At 40.1% G+C, this 19,993-nt stretch overlaps 2 protein-coding genes across 2 annotated transcripts in view; both read left to right on the plus strand.

Moving 5' to 3' along the window:
- The window catches only part of arhgap18 (Rho GTPase activating protein 18), an 18,326-nt gene extending 1,915 nt beyond the window's left edge, over window positions 1–16,411 (plus strand). The window contains 17 exon segments of the mRNA XM_032542381.1: window positions 5,365–5,593; window positions 6,571–6,709; window positions 7,333–7,415; window positions 7,686–7,838; window positions 8,930–8,993; window positions 9,862–9,980; window positions 10,898–10,969; window positions 11,180–11,273; window positions 11,627–11,718; window positions 11,966–12,043; window positions 12,219–12,378; window positions 12,473–12,555; window positions 12,662–12,868; window positions 13,262–13,396; window positions 14,215–14,336; window positions 14,453–14,508; window positions 14,682–16,411. Of these exon segments, the coding sequence (XP_032398272.1) occupies window positions 5,365–5,593; window positions 6,571–6,709; window positions 7,333–7,415; window positions 7,686–7,838; window positions 8,930–8,993; window positions 9,862–9,980; window positions 10,898–10,969; window positions 11,180–11,273; window positions 11,627–11,718; window positions 11,966–12,043; window positions 12,219–12,378; window positions 12,473–12,555; window positions 12,662–12,868; window positions 13,262–13,396; window positions 14,215–14,336; window positions 14,453–14,508; window positions 14,682–14,773 (1,978 nt within the window). The 3' untranslated portion in view covers window positions 14,774–16,411.
- The window catches only part of LOC116705903 (SEL1L adaptor subunit of SYVN1 ubiquitin ligase), a 24,652-nt gene continuing 8,445 nt past the window's right edge, over window positions 3,787–19,993 (plus strand). Inside the window, exons 1-5 of the mRNA XM_032542374.1 lie at window positions 3,787–3,797; window positions 16,905–16,912; window positions 18,100–18,325; window positions 18,482–18,519; window positions 19,288–19,483. Coding sequence (XP_032398265.1) covers window positions 18,241–18,325; window positions 18,482–18,519; window positions 19,288–19,483 — 319 coding nt within the window. The 5' untranslated portion in view covers window positions 3,787–3,797; window positions 16,905–16,912; window positions 18,100–18,240. The remainder of the gene's footprint in view (window positions 3,798–16,904; window positions 16,913–18,099; window positions 18,326–18,481; window positions 18,520–19,287; window positions 19,484–19,993) is intronic.

A 19,993-nucleotide genomic window follows, 5' to 3' on the forward strand; every position in this document is an offset into this window, starting at 1 on the left:
GTGTGTGTGTGTGTGTGTGTGTGTGTGTGTGTGTGTGTGTGTGTGTGTGTCACATGGCTTGTCCAGCTAACTTGAAAAAAACCAGCATCGTGTTACAGCCTGCCTTTGTCTCACCTCCCACAGCAGAGTGTGTATGTCCTGTCGAGGCTGACGTGAAGGCTTACTTTTGTGGTCATTGTTTCCCCAAGTCAGGAAATGAGAGACATAGACAGAAAGAAAGCTTCTGGCCTTTTACCAGCTGTGGACATCCGACCTAATAAAGTTTGTGTGTCCACTGGAAGTGTCTTGCACGTAGACGTTTAGGTGCTCTGAGAAGGAGAAGTTCAGCTTTTAGCTAAAAGAAAGCGTGTTCCTGTTGTGTTGTCCATTGTTATGTAGGAACCATTGCTTCCTAAAGCATCTATGTAGTGTGACTTTGTCAGTGGAAACACATGGTTTGGATTAATTCACTGTGTGATGCAACAGACAGCCTGACCCTACGGCAGAAATACAATGCTGCACAGGAAATGACATCTGCAGAAAGGAAGAGAAGCTGCGAAAGGTTACAACACGTCAGACAAGCATGGGCTGGAACAAAACAGTCATTATGTGAACTTTGGATTAGAAAAATAACTAGACTTCTATCAATGAGTAGAAGAACAATCAAGAGAAACTGATAGCAAAAGAAATAAGGTGCCTGTCAGGGATGGAGGCAGAAAGACTGAGAAAAAAAAAAGGATTCATCAGAACTCTCAGATGATTTATTCAGCCAGTAGGTCATTGCTGAGACCAGTGACTGCGAGACAGCAGAACAAAGGCAGCCTCTGTTTTCCACAGAGACAGCTGGCACCTGTTGATCTGCATGGGAATACCACACACTTCTCATCCTCTTTCCCCTTCTTATGTTGAAACTTACTGTTACTGTTTTAACTAAATGGAGCTTTGTTGCTGACACTCAACAAAGTGTTGCCGGGCTCAAATAGTCGTCTTAGGCCCTGTTTACACGTCAACGCTCGCGGGTGAAAACGACAACATCATTTATCAGATGTGACTTTTGTATTAAATGGCGACGGCGTTTTTTGGGGCAAAAAAAGTGAAAGGCGAAAATCTTAAAAACGCTCCACCGTCGCGTTCCCGTCTGAAGGGTAAAAACTGCTCCGATCTGCTCACGGTGGCTCTCGCCGCGTTTACGTCACATGCATGCGCCAGTACAGGAAAATAACAACAAACATCTCGGATTACTTCCATACATCGGACCTTGAAGTGGCCCAGCAGCTCTGATAAACTATATGTTTTGACTGCCAGGACTACCTGTCCACGCCCTGTAATCTAAGATTATTTGGAACATTAACTCCACTTCCTCGCCTGTTCAGATACAATTGTCAGCTTTTGTTGTTCGCTTGGCCATGTTTTGGTTCCACGCTATCAGGGAGAGAAGTAGAAGTAGAAGGAAGCTTCTACGCAGGCACGCATAGTGGTGGTGTTGTGTGGCAGTGCTTCACACAACCACCTAGCCACCTGGTGTGTATTCACATCAAATTTCCCACAATTTTGCATCATTATATGCACGCAGATATCTCCCCCCCCTCTTCCCCAAAACACTTGTCTAAACGCGGAATAAAATAAGAACTCAACGCCACTTTTGCGTTTTCTCTTCAGATCATTTCCATCATAGCCTTCTCAGATCTTTACTCACGTTTAACTCATCAGTGCTGAACTTGCTCTTTGTCAGTTAATACCGTTTCCTTCTATTACTGTCAGCGCCTCGCAGTGTGAGATTTAGTTTTGCAAGCTACTCCTCTCCACAGACACTCATTCTGTGTCGACAGTTCAAAGCAGGTGATAAAAGGTTGGGATAAAGGTACAAAGAGTAGAACAATTACACACACAGCTGCAGCACGGGTTTTCTTTGAATTATATATGTGCATATGTGTGAAAGTGTGCCAGAGTGAGAATGTGTTTGTTTTACTGACAAGGACAGCCCAATTGACCTCTGTGAGTGTGTGCCTAAGAGAGCTAAGTCATGTGTGCTTTTGTGTGTAAAGCTTTGAATAACTAGTTTGCTTTGTTTTGTGTTTTTCACTGGACTTTATGAAGCCTGCACTCCAAAAACACACAAATATCTCCGTACCAAAACCAGTTCACTCAGAGGAAGCATGCCTGTCATGCTTTTGAGGTTCACAAATTGCTGAGTGGTCAAAAATAATTTGATAGCTACAAAGCTTAATTTTTAACATGGTTGTAAATGTGTGTTCCACTACAGGATCATAGTTAAATGGAAAATGAGGTCTCTCAGCCAATCAGAGCCTAGGGTTGTATCACGGTCTTCTATATCTTGTGTCTTTGTGGTGTAATAGATCAACTACAAATATCTACAGAAATACCTACAAACCGCCACTAAACTACAGCTTGTAAACCATCCACAAATATCTCAACAGATTCTACAGCTGTGCATGTGGCTCTGTAAGGCTTTGAACCAAACTAACCATCTTAGTTTAGCGTGTGGAAATGCTAATAAACACCAAGTACAGCTGAGGGTGATGGGAATGTCATTAGCTTGGCAAGAAAAAGTAATCGGCCAACAACCATTTTGACTTGATGATAGCAGGATAAGTCAGGGGATCATCAATATCATTAGGATTCATCATCTGGGGAGCATGAATGTGTGAACAAAACGTCTTTGCAATCAATCTAATAGCTGTTGAGATATTTCAGTCTGGACCAAAGTGGTGGACCCAACGTCTCACCGACAGACATCCCAAGTAATGTCCCCTAGCGTGGCCAGATAACAGATAACAAACTATCAAACTTGGGGTCTATATAAACCAGTGCTTAATCTCTTCAATAATTGGAACTACCAACATTGACAAACTAATGTGTGTTAATATGTTTGTGTGTCTGCTTGCCAACTTCTGATTTATGGTTTAGTCCAACTGTTCATACTGCAGCTCTGGGTGAAGGTAAATGATTAACTCCTGGGACGTCATGTGTGTGTGTGTGTGTGTGTGTGTCTGTGTGTGTGTGTCTGTGTGTGTGTCTGCCAGGTTTGAATCTGCTTCCCAAAAAATAATATCCTCTAGTTTATAAAACAAGGACATTTTTGCCATTCCTCACAAATGAAAACATTTCAATTGGTAAAGCAATGAACATCAGGTGACCTGACCTGCTAAGTTTGCTATCTTTCATAACAAAAAGGGACAGCAAGAAGTCAGACAGCATGTTTCTGCATGTCTTATCACACAGTGCTTAGACTAGATCCTACTGGGAGGAAAGGGAGAAAGGAGAGGAGGTATAGGAAAACGAAAGAAAGCAGGGGTGGAATACAAAGTACAAAGTACCAAGTAAAAAGGTAAAGAAAAGACCCAAGTCCCAGGCGAGGTGTAGGAAGAAAGGAAATAGATGAGGAGGAGGACAGTGGGTAGAGGGAAAGAAAAGGGCTTGGTGGAGGAGAGGAGGAGGTTAATTGTTTTTAAAATACCTCATGTTCTTTGTTCAAACCAGATCAAAGTGTGTGTCTATATTTACGTGTGTGTGTGTGTGTGTGTGTGTGTGTGTGTGTGTGTGTGTGTGTGTGTGTGTGTGTGTGTGTGTGTGTGTGTGTGTGTGTGTGTGTGTGTGTGTGTGTGTGTGTGTGTGTGTGTGTGTGTGTGTCAGGAATTCTGCTGTGGTATGTGGCCTTGGCTCAGCGAGAACCCTCAGTATTATGCTCTGCTGATAATTCCACTATAATTAATATAGAACATCAACTCATGGTGTTTTGACTTCCCTGACGGCATCGTTTTATTTCCTTTCATCTCAGTTAGAATTGCTACTATCATGTCCTAATAATTAAGAGTTATTAAATATAGTCGCTAATTATTTAAAACATTACTATTGTTGCCCATTTCCTACTGACTGGGTTGTCTAGAAGCCTAATTGAGACATTGACATTTTTTAAATTAACTCCATGTATATGTTAATGTGTCATCTGCTACATCCATCACCATCTGCTTTAGACCAGAGTTCTAGCATCTACATCCTTCAACAATGACCTATACTTAAAGCATTACTATTAAGCCAGTCTGTATGTTTTACTATTTTTTTCCCCTTGTGTTGTTGCTTTCATTTCAGTATGATATTATTTAATAATATCAAATCAACTTGCAGAGACTTGAAACGTGTTTTACTACTGTGGTAGGCCACATCTTTTGAACAGCCCCAATGACAAATATACAGCTCTGTTTGGATAGGTGAGGCTCAGCTGATGATTGTTGAGTAGATGGATGAATGATTGGCATGGGTCACAGCAACCACAGATCTGCTGTAGGCAGCTACACCATCAGCAAGTTGTAGCACAACTGTATCTGCTGCTCACTCTATTATTACTCCATAACTTCAAGTGGAAGAGAAACAGAGAATAGGATGTGCAGCGCCAGATCTAGCTTCCTGTCACAACAATAGGTGCATTCAGGACGGACATCGGCTTAGCCAAAAGAATGAGACTCGTTTAAAAAAAAACATATTGTGTAATTCTCCACCAATTGCCCTGAGGCAATGCATTTTGACCACTTTTGTTGTTGTCACTCTTTCAGATGATATACAATACAATACAAAGGAGTATACATACTAGTAATGCTAGTATATGCAGCAGTACTGTCGCCCTCTTTAAGAGCGCTGGCGCCTTGTGATTGTGTTGTTGACACCATACAGAATAGATAAGATGTTAAAGGACATTAAGGCCCCACATGCAACAAATATAAAAGCTATGACATTTCTGTCACACATTAGACTCAGCTCTAGGGCTTTAAAAAAAAGCCCCATCTGTAATTTCAATTTTGTAAATTGCAGGCACACAGTATTTACATCTATCAGAGTTGGACTTGTAAATAAAAACTAGGGATTTTGTGTGGTCATAATTAAAAATATTTGGGCACCAGAAAACAAAAGAGAGCCTAAATTAAGTGGCTGTTTAGTTGTAGTCTGTGTACTGATTTCTTCATATCCAACATCTGTGTGTGTAATAAACTCTGTATGACCATAAACTATTTCAATGATTACAACTTGCCAACCTGTCTGAGATCATCCTTACTGTGTTAGCCAGGCTAGGCTAAACAACACTAGTATACCGCATGCTGAGATGAGTTGGCTGTGTGACAGCTGCTATTCTTAGTCCCGCTGTCCTCATTAGCTGACTGCTTGGGAATTCAACAGTATGCTGGCTCGCGTGTCTGTCTGACTTACTGACAGTGTTGTGTCAAAAGTTCTCTCTCTCTCACACACTGGTAAACAAGGTGCAAAGTGCACATCTGTAAGTGTACCCATTATGGCAACGTATTCTAAATCAAGATTAATAGTTTTTGTTATCTGACTGACCTATCTGCCACTACCTGTCATTCTCTCTCCTAGTCGCAGAACAGGCCACTACACTGTTCAACAGAACCAGAGCCCACATCACGGAGACAAATCTGGGCCTTCCACTACCACCAACAGTACAAAAACCACCAGCACTGACCCAGCGTCACTGCTAAACCCAAGCGTTGTCGCTTGCCCCAGGTTTCAGCCCTCCTCCTGCCCCAGACACAGTCCCAATTCCAAGCCCAGACCGCGGCCCCCATGTCAGCGCTGCAACTCTCAGGTAGGCTGCGAAGGATGTGAGAAGTCTGTGGTAGTACCTCGGTAGTAGATGTTCTTAACATTCAACTGCGGGATTCTTGTTTGGGGGAAGTCTTTAGTGTGAAGGAGGTAATGGAGTGTTGATTTTTGTAACTTACGCTACTGCTGTATATCACTGTAAATGACCTAAACAACAACAAAACAGGTGTTATCATTCAGACAGCAATGCAAAATCTTTATTATATTTCTTGATCATTAAGCCGTTTACCAACAATATAGTCCCACTGATAAACTATTTATATTGTTTGCCTTCCATAAATAATAATGGCTGTATATTAATCATCAGCCCAGTATTCTTGTTACTGCCTTTCACTTTACACTGTTAGAGGTAGTGGGATTCATAGTCAACAACCTTGTCTCCTGTCGTACTAACTTATGTAAGATTGTCTGTTATTTAAAATGTCTAAATTGTAACCGGTACAATTTTACGGGGGGTTTGGTTGGCAGGCATACAGTTGTTGTCCCTCATATGTTTTCAGTAATTTACAGCTCTCAATGAAGGTGTACTTTCAGTGTCATGGGTGATTTCTCTGAGAATAAGCATTGGCTCAACAATAGCATGGAAATTTAGTAATAATAACCCAACAAATTAACTCAAATTAAATGCCTTTTTGAAAAGAAACAGCAGAGGGAACTTGAGAAACATGCTCTGATGTCTGTTTAAATTGTAGGTGTTTTATGTGAAATACAGTAAATCCGTGTGTTTGAGAAGTGTGTATATCTGAGAGAATCTGCAGAGCCAGTTACACTGACACTTTTGAGACTTGTTCAGACTGGCTGGAAATCTTGTGCTGTTGTTTTGCTTATTCTGTGCATCATATCCGATCAACAAAAGCTACTGTTCAGGACAATAACAAGATATGAAACACAAATAGGAACTTGAAACTAAATGTTGGAATTCTCATATGTCCATATGTATCTTCACTTCACGTCTCTCAGGAATCTCTGGACGAACTGGAGATGGACGACTATTGGAAGGAAGTGGAGAATATCACTCGCTCAGGAGGAGGAGCAGGGAGGGGAGAAGGTGGAGGAGAAGGGGAAGTGCAAGAGGAGGAGCAGCAGAAGATTCCTGAGGGTAGGATACACCGTGTCCATGGATAGACCTGAAAGAGACGTCAATTTACCCTTTTCTTTGATCCGTTAGTCTATATGGACATTCACATTAGGTATTTTAATTATTGATTTAGAGTATTCTACTCACAGAAGAGTTCATGTTTGATTATAGGCATGGTCTGGATCCAGAGATGGATGGAATATGATACAATGGGCCCCTGAGCACAGACATGTAAAGGTTCCCCACTCACTTAGCGTTCTAATTACATAATTTAGGTTGGAAAGTATTTTAGTGCCTCACGTTTTCAAGCATGCAATTCTGCATACCTCTTATCCACTCTTATCGTGTATATCTGTAAGACTTATTTAGCCTGTATATGAGGACTATTGTTCTGGAGCAAACACACTTCCTGTATAGTATGTGTCTTGCTCCATCTGTGGTTCCACCTTTCCTCCACATGTAGAATTGTGTCTTACATGGAAATAAATTGAGGCTTCTCACCCTATTTTTTTCTCATTTTTGTCCATATTTTTATCTCTCCATTTCCCTTGTTTTGAATCACAAATTGTGATAGAGATGTACAAATCTCAGAAACTAGGTTTAGAAATTAAAGTCCTTGATCTTCCTTTCATTTTCTCTTTCAGAAGGCGAACAGGAAGAGGCTTGGCTTACAGAGGCAGGGCTAGCACGGCTGTTTGATGATTCACTAGCAGCTGACCAGGATCAGGTATCAATCGTCTATCCCTTATTTAAATAGTAAGAATCCAGCTTGAGTTCTAGTTTATCAGTTTTATATTTGCAGTTCACACCTTTCAGTGAGCATACACTGCACTGTTTACTTATGCCATGCGTTGATACATGCTTATATGAATAAGAATGTGTAGAGAAGACAGACCAACATTAGCAGGATATACTGGCTAGTTATGATACCTACTAACTCATGCTTGAGCTTGTTTGATTGCTTGTTTGTCTGATTGATTGATTGATTGATTGACAGGAAGAAGACAGCGCGGTGTTCCTGTCCACATTGACCAGATCTCAGGCGGCAGCTGTGGAACGTCGTGTGACATCACTACAACAGACATGGCTACGGCGACGCAACCGGCAACACGTTCCCGATGTCAGGGATATATTCAGACCTCCTGAAAAGGTTAGAGATGCACACACACAGACACAAACTAATGATATCATATCAACATGAAAGAACATCTGGGAGGGTAAAGCGCCAGAGAAATGACATTTACAGGTGTTCAGCTGTATACTGTAAAACAAAAAATTGTTTTGGGAAGTTTACTTATTCGCCTTCTTGCTGAGAATTGGTTGAGAAGATTGATACCACTCATGCTAAATAGGAAGCTAGAGCCAGCTGCCTTTTAGCTTAGCTTAGCATTAAGACTGGTAACAGCTAGCCTGGCTCTGTCCTAAGTAACAAAGTCCACCTACCAGCACCTATAAAGCTCACTGATGAACATTATAAGCTTAGTCTTTATGCTAAGATAAGCTAACCAGCTGCTGGTTGTAGCCTTATATTTACTTGATAGACATGAAAGTGGTATCAATCTTCTCATCTAACTTTTGGCAAGAAAGCAAATAAATGTATTTCCAAAAATGTTGATTTCCTTTAAAGCTTTTGATTATTGTTGGGTTAAGGTCTGTCACATTCTGTCACAGTAAGCAGTGATTATGAGGGACTTAAAATCATGTCGGATAAGTGACAAGAAAAATAATTTCAAACTGAATTTAAACTGTTTTTTTCCTTCGTGAGCGCTTCCCTCTTTGACAGCATGAATTGACCATCCCACCACAACACACGAGACATTTCCTTTTTTAAAGAAGTATTCATAACTTTGCAAAATTTGGATTTGTTGTTACTTCTCCAGTCTTGCAGTAAATCAGTAACTATTTAATAAGCTGATTTTTACACCACCAAATCCATCTCCATTACTGCAAAATCAAGTCCCCTTTAAGTCTCTGGACTGACCAGATCCATTAGTTAGCTAAAAAGTAAACTCACTAATGCTACTCCAAATTACTGCGGTCAACAGCATAAACTGTTTTAAACCGTCTTACACGTTTTCACTTGAATGCACAATTTGTCCACTAATTAACAGAAAAGATAATATGTGACATGAAAAATGTAAAAGGGAGGGGAAGATCTGTGTTAATTTGTGACTGATTAACCATTACACTGTGTGCTGTACAGTTATGTGTCTCTGTGTTGTGTTGTGTTGTGTTGTGCAGGATGAGGAGCCTAGTAAACTTAAAGGGGGAAGTGAGAATGGACAAAAAGATGTCACTTCAGCTGGTGCGTTGAACATACTCCTACACACACACACACACACACACACACACACACACACACACACACACACACACACACACACACACACACAGTATGAGTCACCAAGAGATTGACGAACTGAGGCCCAAATACACACATGTTGGAATTAGAATTGGAAAAAAATGAAACATGATACAGTGTATAACAATACAATAGAAAACCATCCAATACTACACTTCCCAATCCAAATCCACATAATCCAACAGTAACTTTGTGATTTCCACCATTTCATGATTTCGTGATGTCAACATCCGAATGATAGACTTATCTACATACTGTAGTACATCACTTTAGAATGAGTGGAAAAGTCGTTATTCACCAATAGAGAAGTTATAGTACAGAAAAAGCAGCGCCTCTTGTTTCTTCCACTTTGTGCAGCAGTGACGTAAACTAACACTGTTATCAGGTACATATAATCTCTTTGTGTTACAACTGCACTTTGCCTACATAAACACTTTGTACTTCACTACTTATGTGGTCGTATCTTTATCTGTGTGTGGTGTGTTGGTGTGTGTGTGTGTGTGTTGTGTGTGTGTGTGGGTGTGTGGTGTTGGTGTGTGTGTGTGTGTGTGTGTTTTTGTGTGTGTGTGTGTGTGTTGTTGTGTGTGTGTGTGTGTGTGTGTGTCTGTCTCGTCGTCTGTCTGTCTGTCCTGTCTGTCCTGTCTGTCTGCTGTCTGTCTGTCTGTCTGTCTGTCTGTCTTGTCTGTCTGTCTGTCTGTCTGTCTGTCCCCTGTCTCTGTGTCTGTGTCTGGCTGTGTCTGTGTCTGTTGTCTGTGTCTGTGTCTGTGTCTGTTCTTGTGTCTGTCTGTCTGTGTGTCCTTCTTACTCTCAGCGAAACGAGACAAGCTGAACGTTGAAGTGGCGTTTTCAGAGCAGCGCTCACCTACAGGGACAACAACCAAGTTAAACGTCATCGCTAGCCCTAACTCACCTGATGACAATTACCAGTGAGTCACACACACACACACACACACACACACACACACACACACACACACTCACATACCCACAACCCCCAACACGAAACCACACACTCACACACTATTTTCACTCCCTGAACTTTGTTTCTTTACAATTAACAATCTGTGTGCACTGATTAAATGCATTAGCATTATGGAGTGCCACCTTGAATTGCCCTTTTGCTGTGAGCATTCTGTAGTGCAGGGGTATATTAGAGCTTGTATTGAAAGCTTGTTAATTGTTGTGGGTCCATAATTACCAAAGATGGCAGAACATACATTTGACAACAGAAATTTTAGAAAATAGGATTGTTTTTTTTTTACTGCTTACCGTGCACTTTTAAGTGTAACAAAAGGTCTTTGTTGCCACGGAATGGAATGTAATCAGATACATTCTTAAAATGATTAAAATTTAGGATGAAGCTTTGATGTTTGTATTGCAGTTGTACAACAATAGATGTCCACAAGTTTTACATTATGTTCTAAAGTGGATGTACATGGCTACAGCTTGTATTGAGAAATGTTATTCTTAAGTTATGATATAGTCAGGTTGTCTAATTGTGTAGCTTTGTCAACAATGTGGCCCTGTGATGTAATAAAAACAGCATATAGAACAGTAAATTAAATGTAAAATCCAACAACATACATTAGAATATAATACGTATAGTTAGTGGTAGTCATACAGTACAATTAGGCTTTCATTAAGCATAAATTATGGCACGCAGGTTGTGTTGCATATTGGCAGAAGCCACGTTTGTGTGTGAGTAGTTTGAGTGTAGGTCTGTAGTGTCATCTGGTGGTTGAAGCTGGCACAACGGCTTAAGTCCACTGTGCTATGTGTTTCTAAGATTCAAGTTTACATAGCATCAATGTCACTGACGCCCTTCTGTCTTTGTTTTCCCTCTCCAGAACTTTAAGCTGCTCCGAGATAAAACAGGTCAGACCAGAATTGGAGATCTGTCTCCTCTGGATATGAAAAAGGTACTTAAGGAAAATTGTGTATATGAGTGATACATTAAAATATATCGTTGATGCATATAGTTCTGTTTATTTTATAATTTATGATTACAATGCCTTCAATGAGACAAATTGCCCTTCAATAGATTAGTTAGTTGGGTTGTTCCTAAAACCAGTTACTCATCTATCTCTATCTGTCCTATATATTTCTGTCTGTTTGTATTGTTTTGACAGGTATATAGACTGGTGCTTGTGGAGTCGACTGCTCTGTTTGACACCGCTGGGATAGACCTCAAGGCACACAAAGCTGTCAAAGTTAAGACAAAAGGTACACACACTCACACACTCACACACTCACTCACTCACTCACTCACTCACTCACTCACTCACTCACTCACTCACTCACTCACTACGACTAAAGCCCTGAAGATAAACATGCTTCCTCACCCCACACACACACAATTGACTCAATCAGACATGCACAGAGACAAATACTAAGACTTAAAAGTCAAAACAACAAATAAGAGCATTTACACACACACACACACACACACACACACACACACACACACACACACACACACACAAAGGGATATATGCAAAAACAAGTTATTAGAAATAGCTAAAATGAATATAAGTATTGTTTTGTTTTACAAAATTTGTGCTTGTGTGTCTTTGCAGAAAGTGGTCTATTTGGTGTTCCCCTTGCCACTTTACTGGAACAGGACCAGAGGCGGGTTCCTGGAACCAAAGTGCCATTCATACTGCAGAGGGTGAGCGAGCATGCTGGCCAGTCACATTGTCAGTGTGAGACATGGACAAGTCAACATTACAGCAATGATAAGAGGAACTCGTATAATAGCGTATAACAGCAATATGTCAATGCATCCTACTGTATTTCCAATATTAGTCTCATAATTTACATTACACACAGGGCAACCCAAATCTAAAGTATATGGGACTGACTTTCATTTTGTACTTGTGATGTTTTACCTTTATACCTCTCTCTCTTATTTCTAGTTTATTAGTCATATTGAGGAGGAGGGACTAGACACCGAGGGGCTACTCCGGATCCCTGGGGCAGCCACCAGAGTCAAGGTTTGTTAAAGCGTTTGGCTGCCATTACTACAGACACATTGAAAATGGCAAAACTGTTAATAGCATTAGCAGAGGAAAGAAGATGTTCCTACTACCAGCCTGACATCATGAGGTGTCCCAGAGGTTGGTAAAGTAGTGAAACAAGCTTTCTTGTGTGTATCTGTCCCAACTCCAGTCACTGTGTCAGGAGCTGGAGTCCTCTTTCTATGATGGGGTGTTTCCATGGCAACAGTTGAAGCAGCACGATGCTGCTAGCCTTTTGAAACTGTTCATCAGGGAGTTACCCCATCCACTGCTGACTGTGGAGTACCTCAACGCATTTATTGCTGTCAACAGTATGTATAGCATCTGTGTATGAACGTGCTTAATCACAAGAGCTTTGCAGCCACATTTACCTGCATTAAGCAGTCATGTGTATGTGTTTTGAAGAGCTCCCCACAAAGAAGCAGCAGTTGCAGGCTTTGAACCTGTTGGTCCTTCTGTTACCTAAGGCCAATCGGGACACTTTGAAGGTAAATGCACACTGAATTTGAAATGTGCTTTTTCATGTTTCACTTCAATAAATCAGAAAGCTTTGACTATTTTGGTTGTAAATGTGATTTCTGTTCGCTCCCCCAGGCACTAGTGGAGTTTTTCCAGCGTGTGATTGACCACCAGGCCAAGAATAAAATGACTCTTAACAACGTCTCTGTTGTCATGGCACCCAACATCTTCATGTTCAAAGGTTTCCGCTCCAAGGTTACAGAACAACAGGAGTTCTCCATGGCAACTAGCACAGCCAACATTGTCCGGCTGCTGATTCGATACCAGAATCTTCTATGGACAGTAAGGATAAAAAACCCTCTGGCTTGATATATTCTGTCATTCAAGTCACCATTATAAACAAACTGTACATTTGTGTCCATGACAACACTTATAGTATAGTAGTATAGTTGAAATCAGAAGAGAGCATTATTTCTTAATGCAAAGTTCCTCAAAAAAGCATCTAGATTCATTTTTTTCCATTAAATATGGAAGATGATAGTGTTTTGTGTGTGTGTGTGTGTGTGTGTGTGTGTGTGTGTGTGTGTGTGTGTGTGTGTGTGTGTGTGTGTGTGTGTGTGTGTGTGTGTGTGTGTGTGTGTGTGTGTGTGTGTGTGTGTGTGTGTGTGTGTGTGTGTGTGTGTGTGTGTGTGTGTGTGTGTGTGTGTGTGTGTGTGTGTGTGTTCATCCGTCCAGATCCCGAAGTTCATTATGACCCAGGTCAGACAACAAAACATGGAAAGCCATCGCAAACTAAATAAAGAGAGGGCTGTAAGAAAGCTACTGAAGAAGATTACCACCGAGAAACCATCTGATAAAGCTGTCTCTGAGGTAGGAGGTTTAATTCATGTTTATATCAGTAAACAAACCTTTCCTTAATTTCCTTTTGTATAAATAAAGTATCTATCTATCTAATACTGACCCTGTATAAAAGGGGCTGGATAAATAAATTATATTGTGGCTACATTAAATTAGTAAGACCCCTTAAAAACCTTTAATAGTGACAATTTGATACCAACCAATCATCCTATGGTATTTTTCAATACAGTATATTAAGAATTCATGACATCTAGTGGTGATGTATAGGACTGTTACTCCTGCGTGGGTATATTTTATCCATGGTGCAACATGTGATCATCAGGAGCCAAATACAGGACAGTCAGTTAGTCAGTCAGTCAGTAATAAGATACGGATCCCCTTCACAATAGTTTTCACCCTTCGATACAATATTTTTATTTTATCGGATGTATTAAGTAATATCCAATGAACACAAAATATTTGAAAATGTCCCACACATTTGCTAATTTTATTGTAGGTCTTTGGCAAACCGGCCGCTATGTTTCAATACTGAAAGATAGCTAAACTAGCTATAGCTGCATATTAGAGAGTACTGTTCTCTTGAAAATAGCCGTAACTACAGCAACGCTTGACCCTGCATGCTCGGCTAAGGGCTATGAGACCAAACAGTGTTTGGAGTTGATTAAACAGACAAGCAGGAATTTATCCAAGTCCACATTCTTGTGGTCTTAAGTCCCCGTCTCATGTGAGTGTTTGTATGTGACGAGGACAGTGTTTTTGGTGGTGTGATTGACTGAATGTTCTGCTCTCTCTCTCCCTCCATGTTTGTCTCCGTCTGTGTTCACAACCAGGAGAGTTCACAGGGATTTATCCGAGTTCAAGCACCACAATTCAGTAAAGTGTCCATGGCAGTTCAGCTTACTGAAGAGTTGCAGGCTGCTGATGTATTAACACGCTTCCTCAGCCAGGAGAGGTAATGGGTTGTATGTACAGGGCTCATTCAAATACACACACAGTATTTTTATTGTTTTTGGCTATATAAGGTCTGTCCTCTCTTCATGTTCCTTTTTTTTCTCTTTGTCCTCCCAGTTTAGTGGCAGTGAAACAAGAAGAGCTGTGTCTCTATGAGATTGGTGGAAACATCAGTAAGTTCTATTCCTACTAAAATCTGATTAATTACAATCTTTAGACCCAGCTAGTGAGCCAACAGGCCTAATGGGGAAAATGTACTTCCTGTCAAAGGTCATAGTGGAGTAATCCATCATAGTTATAGTCACATCAGCATCATGTGTCTCTCCTGTTTTTTGTCATCCCTCAGAGGAGAGATGTCTAGATGGGGAAACTTACATGAAAGACCTCTTCCAGCTGAACCCTGCCGCAGAATGGGTCATCAAAGCTGTGCAGCGATAAACTCGTTCCTACCATCACGCCCTGCTGGATAATGGACTGCTCCAAATTTACCCCAATGTATGCTACTAAGAGCAGACGCCACCTGGATCTCTGAGGTTTCTGCTGGTTCTGAATGTACTCAGACTTTGTTTGTTTGCTTGTTGCTTTATGAGCACATGGGGTTGCATTGGTTTTCCTTGAAAACTGCCAAAAAAATACAACTAGTCCAGCGGCAGTCTTAAAACATATGAATCCCTTTTGCATTTTTTTCCACTGAATTGAACAACTACATTGTCAGACAAGAAAAAGGAAAAGAATGTGCTTGGATACTGCACAACACAGACTTTTTTTCCACTCTGCCTTATACTACATGTTGGAATTTTGGGCCTCCGTTACTCTTAGACTAAAGCATCAGACAGTTGAGCAGGGTAAATAAAACCGCCTTGTCATCGTTGGAGTATTGCAGTTGATTTATTGCCACTAATCACTTTGTTGTGTCTTCAGTAATACGCTGATATAATTTAGTTTGGGACAATAAAATATCAAATTTTATTAAATCATGAATCAATTATATAACCTTTTTAAGTCTACTAATTTTAAGAAAATTGGCCTTTATTTATTTATTTTTTATTAAAAGCCCAAAAATTTTAAACATGTGGTCACAATATTAATTGTGAATATATCAAAGCACTTGATTGTATCCAGAATAGGATGAACGTTGGAGTGAATGGGCATATAGGGGGTTTAAAAGCTGGATGGGGACTTCAGAGACAGGAGAGGTGATGAGGTACTACTGTACTGTAAGTTATATGTGAGGGAGGGGCCCCTTATTGTGGCACACCTCAATAGTGACCCCACAACCTTTCATAATAATGTCATCACTGACAGCTAACCAGAACATGCAATGATGACATCACTGTTTTTAGGGTACATTTAAACTGCTGTACATTATACAATTTTAAACCGATGTTTGAGTATGTTAATATATGATCCATCTTCAAAAACTGCTACTCGCCAGTGTACAAATGTAAACACGTTTTTATATATGTATATAGTAGCCTATGTGTTTGCTCACATGGAATTCATCAATTGCCTTACAAGTTTCTTTTTTAAGTTACAAGACTTGATCATTTTAAAGATGACTCACTGTATAAATGGCCTTCAATGATATACTGTCACATGATGGGTTTCCAAACGTATGTGGACACTAATTTTTTAGGCTTTTGTTGTTTTGATTTTTGGCTCTGTGCTTTTCACAGTCTGGATCAGTTTATATAGCACACTGGCAAAAGTTGTGTTAATCCAGGAAAAGAAAATCTCCATTTTTTCTCTTTGGCACATAGCTGTGCTTCTTGTGACTTTCACCACAAATCTAATCTGATTCAGTTTGGTTTCTCACAGTTTTAACAGGATGTGGAGGATCATTTCAGCACCACAAAGTCAAATATTACAGATATTACTCTTGTAGAAAGCTGTAGAATACGAATAATATGTCCCTGTTTGAAAATGTTATGAGCTAAGTAACTCTCCGCCTTGTATTATCTTGTTTACTGTGAATGTTTTTTTTGTTTTTTTTTAATGATGTCTTTGTCTTATTACCACCTCTGAAATGACCACTAAAGCAGCCTGTAAATAAACATGTAGTTATTACATACAGCATCTGCTTGTATGAGGGCTTATGTATGGAAAAGACCACTTGTGTGTGTGTGTGTGTGTGTGTGTGTGTGTGTGTGTGTGTGTGTGTGTGTGTGTGTGTGTGTGTGTGTGTGTGTGTGTGTGTGTGTGTGTGTGTGTGTGTGTGTGTGTGTGTGTGTGTGTGTGTGTGTGTGTGTGTGTGTGTGTGTGTGTGTGTGTGTGTGTGTGTGTGTGTGTGTGTGTGTGTGTGTGTGTGAGAGATGTTTGTCTCATTTCTCTGGGTCATATAAATTCCAGCTCCACTGTTATATGTGTAAACCTCCTTACAGTACAGCCCCCTCACTCCAGCTGACAGCCCTGATAATGTCCTGTAAGAATGAATGGCTCCAGTCAGTCAAAGGGTCGGGGTGCTAATGGTTTTAGTGGGGCTTATAAGGCTTTAGCTATAGTGCACTGGTTTACCATGGATCAGAGACAGACACCACACCTAACAGAGCATCACCTCTCCTGGTGGTAGCCATAGAAGTTGAATATGAGCACAATAATATCCATAACTGGCTGTACAGTGTTTTGAATTTAAATAGGAAAACATGTTTTTAAGCTGCTGAAACCCTTACCCGACAGAACAATATTGCAGCCAATTCAGGCCTAAACTCTTGAGAGGATTTAAAAAAAAAAAAAAAAACTTTTTTATTCTTTCCCTGATGCCAAGCATTACATAAAACTATAAAAATGTTATCTTTAGATGTATTTCCTTATAATCTTCAAATTCCTTTAAGGTGTCATAAAGATAAGTGATAGTAATGCAGAGTAAAACACGTAGTTATGTTTGATTTTACTTCACATTTGAAATATCAACCTTATAATTAAAAAGATTCAAGATGACCAGTCCGAACATACGTGTGAAAAGCATGCTGGGAGGCTCCATAAAGAAAAACCGTAAGTAGAAAATGTAGGGGATAATAACATCCAAGGCTAGGTAAATAATAGTAATACAAATAAATCTATAAGGCAATGGAGGATAATAGTGAATACAAAAAGACAGACAAAATTAAATATCAATACAATATAATAACAAAATAAGAAGCATTAAACATATATACATCCAAGGCCTATTAACAAAACAGACACATTCACAATATATATGGTGGTAGCCATAATAGCGTGCTCAAAGCAACCGTCTCTAGGTAATTAGTTATCTCCACAACTTATTTTGGTGTCGTGGACAAACCATTGACTGTATGGGACAAACCCGTCAACCAGAAACATAACTGTGTACGCACCTGATTCGCTTGCACTTCTCTGTCGCACGCTTATTGGCTACTGTAAAACTAAACGCGCTGTGATTGGTCAAATTGCGAGAATAGGAAGTACCGATCAGTAGTAGGGGCTTAACATGGCCAGCTAAGAAGCTAGTATTTGGTTAATAAAAACCTAGTATAAAAACCGAAGTCGAAAGCTTTTGCATGTCGCTGTTAAACTTGGAGGTTTTGAAATACCAAGCGGTATTAGGCAACCATTTTTTAGACCGAGCAGTTGCGTCTCTTGCAAGTATTTATGTGTTTGGTTGGTCTTTTGTGCGGCTATGTAACGTCAACACTAGCTAGCTTGTTAGCTAACGTTAACGTAAAACGTAATTCACCCTGCTAGCGTAGCTTTGCATGTGTTAGCTTTTTTGACAGCTACAGTAGTCAAAACCAACTAACTAAGAGGATACTGTTCCTTTTTATTGAGCGTGTGTGTGAGTGTATTTATGCAACATCATAGTGTAACTCAACTGTAACTGGATGTTTGGTGATAGAAATAGCAGCAGCTACAGCTAGCAGATTGTTAGCTTGTCAACATCAACAACAATGGGCTATCAAAGGTATTTAAAGACAAGGAATTTTTATTTTTTGACCATTCTGCTGATAGTCTTCGTCAAAGGAATAACAGCTGGTAAGTAAAACCTATAGAACTGGCTAATGTCTGTGCGGACATAGCTAAGTGTCTACGATTCTTTAACTGTTGCTAGCTGCTGTTTATATTTAGCAAACACCTTTGTCCATCTCAAGTTTACACTCTGTTGACTCCTGCCATATTAATACTTTTCAGATGAACAGCAACACGGCAATGACGGACCGGAGTTAAAGGTACCTCATGAGCTATTTGATATTTGTCTTGAAGTTAGCACATCAAACCCTGAGGATGAACGATTTCTGTTAGAAATGTAGATGTGGTTGAAAGCAGACCAATATGCCAACAGCTGTTGTTGTTATAATTGCTTGGGATGTTATCTGCTGCCCAGTGTCTTATGGCTTTTATGAATTGCATCTGGCATGTGCTGCCTTGCCCTGTGTGTTATTATCTGTCTACAGGAGATGTTGACATTGCCACAGCAGTTGATTTAAGCCGATCCAAGCTATTGGCTAAAATACTTCACATTTTATATGTACTTCACCTTGATGTTAACCAGATGTTTTAGTATATTTTAGGTGGAAGTACTTAATCACAATCTGGCACTGACATTTAAATATCATTGAGAAAATCTATCTTGTTCAGGTGCTGACTCTAAACATTGTGATTTCTATTTTCCATAAGACCCCCATTAAATGTCTTCTTTATTATACGAGTAAAAGTGCAATGTTAGAACCCAAATTTGAGCTGTTCTGGTACAGAGGAAGGAAAGTTTATTTTATGTTATTTGTCTAATGCAATTAAGAAATGAGCAGATAGTGTTGCAAGACTTTTGAGAGAAAACAATCACTGTTAAGTTTAAATAATCTATATCATGAATGTTCTGTAAAAGCTATCTGTAGCTTTTGCCTTATGTAATTGTATTCATTCAACTATTTTGATATGCAATGCGATTCCCCTCTTTTATCTGTTCCTTTACAATAACTTTTTGTCCATGGCTCCAGTCTTACCATGATCCAGACTCTGAAGAAGAAGACATCCGTCTGGCATCAGAAATTGTGGCTGGGGACTCTGTGACCTCTGGTCATGAAGTGTCCCATGCAGAAGAGGAGAAACAGTCGCTTGGGGATGGACTGGAGGGAGAGGAGAAGGAGGACCTGCCGGAGCAGCCTCCCCCAGTTGAGGAAAAACCTAAAGAGGGTAAGACTGTTGCTCAAACAGTGAGCTGTATGAACTTCATGCAGTACAGCCAGAAAAAAAGAATCACAACTGGTTAGTTAGTCAACATTGCACTCATTCCAATCCTTAAACATACACACAACATAGTGTGTTGAATGTCATGAATTGAGGTTTGAGCTTCTCTGTTTTAACTACTGAACACAAGCTGCTTTTTCTGGCCATGGCTCTTGGCTTATGCGTGTGTGTCCACATGTCTGTTTGAGACAAAAATCATGAGCTGGTATATCTTTTGTCAGTGTTAGCAGACTTTTGAGTAGAGTGGTTTTGCCTGCCCAATTAAAGCCAGAAATGGATGGATTAGTGGAATAGCTATGAGACTTACTTTACAATAGAAACTATGGCTCCAGCAGCATGCAATTGTACGTGGACACCGCTAAAATGTCATGATTATGGTGCTTGATAGCTGATGTTTTCAGTTGTTTATCCTGTAAGGCTTCACGTATCTGTGTTAAGAAGGGTCGGTGAGCTACT

The sequence above is a fragment of the Etheostoma spectabile genome, chromosome 18 (assembly GCF_008692095.1).
Source record: "Etheostoma spectabile isolate EspeVRDwgs_2016 chromosome 18, UIUC_Espe_1.0, whole genome shotgun sequence".
NCBI classification, from domain to species: domain Eukaryota; kingdom Metazoa; phylum Chordata; class Actinopteri; order Perciformes; family Percidae; genus Etheostoma; species Etheostoma spectabile.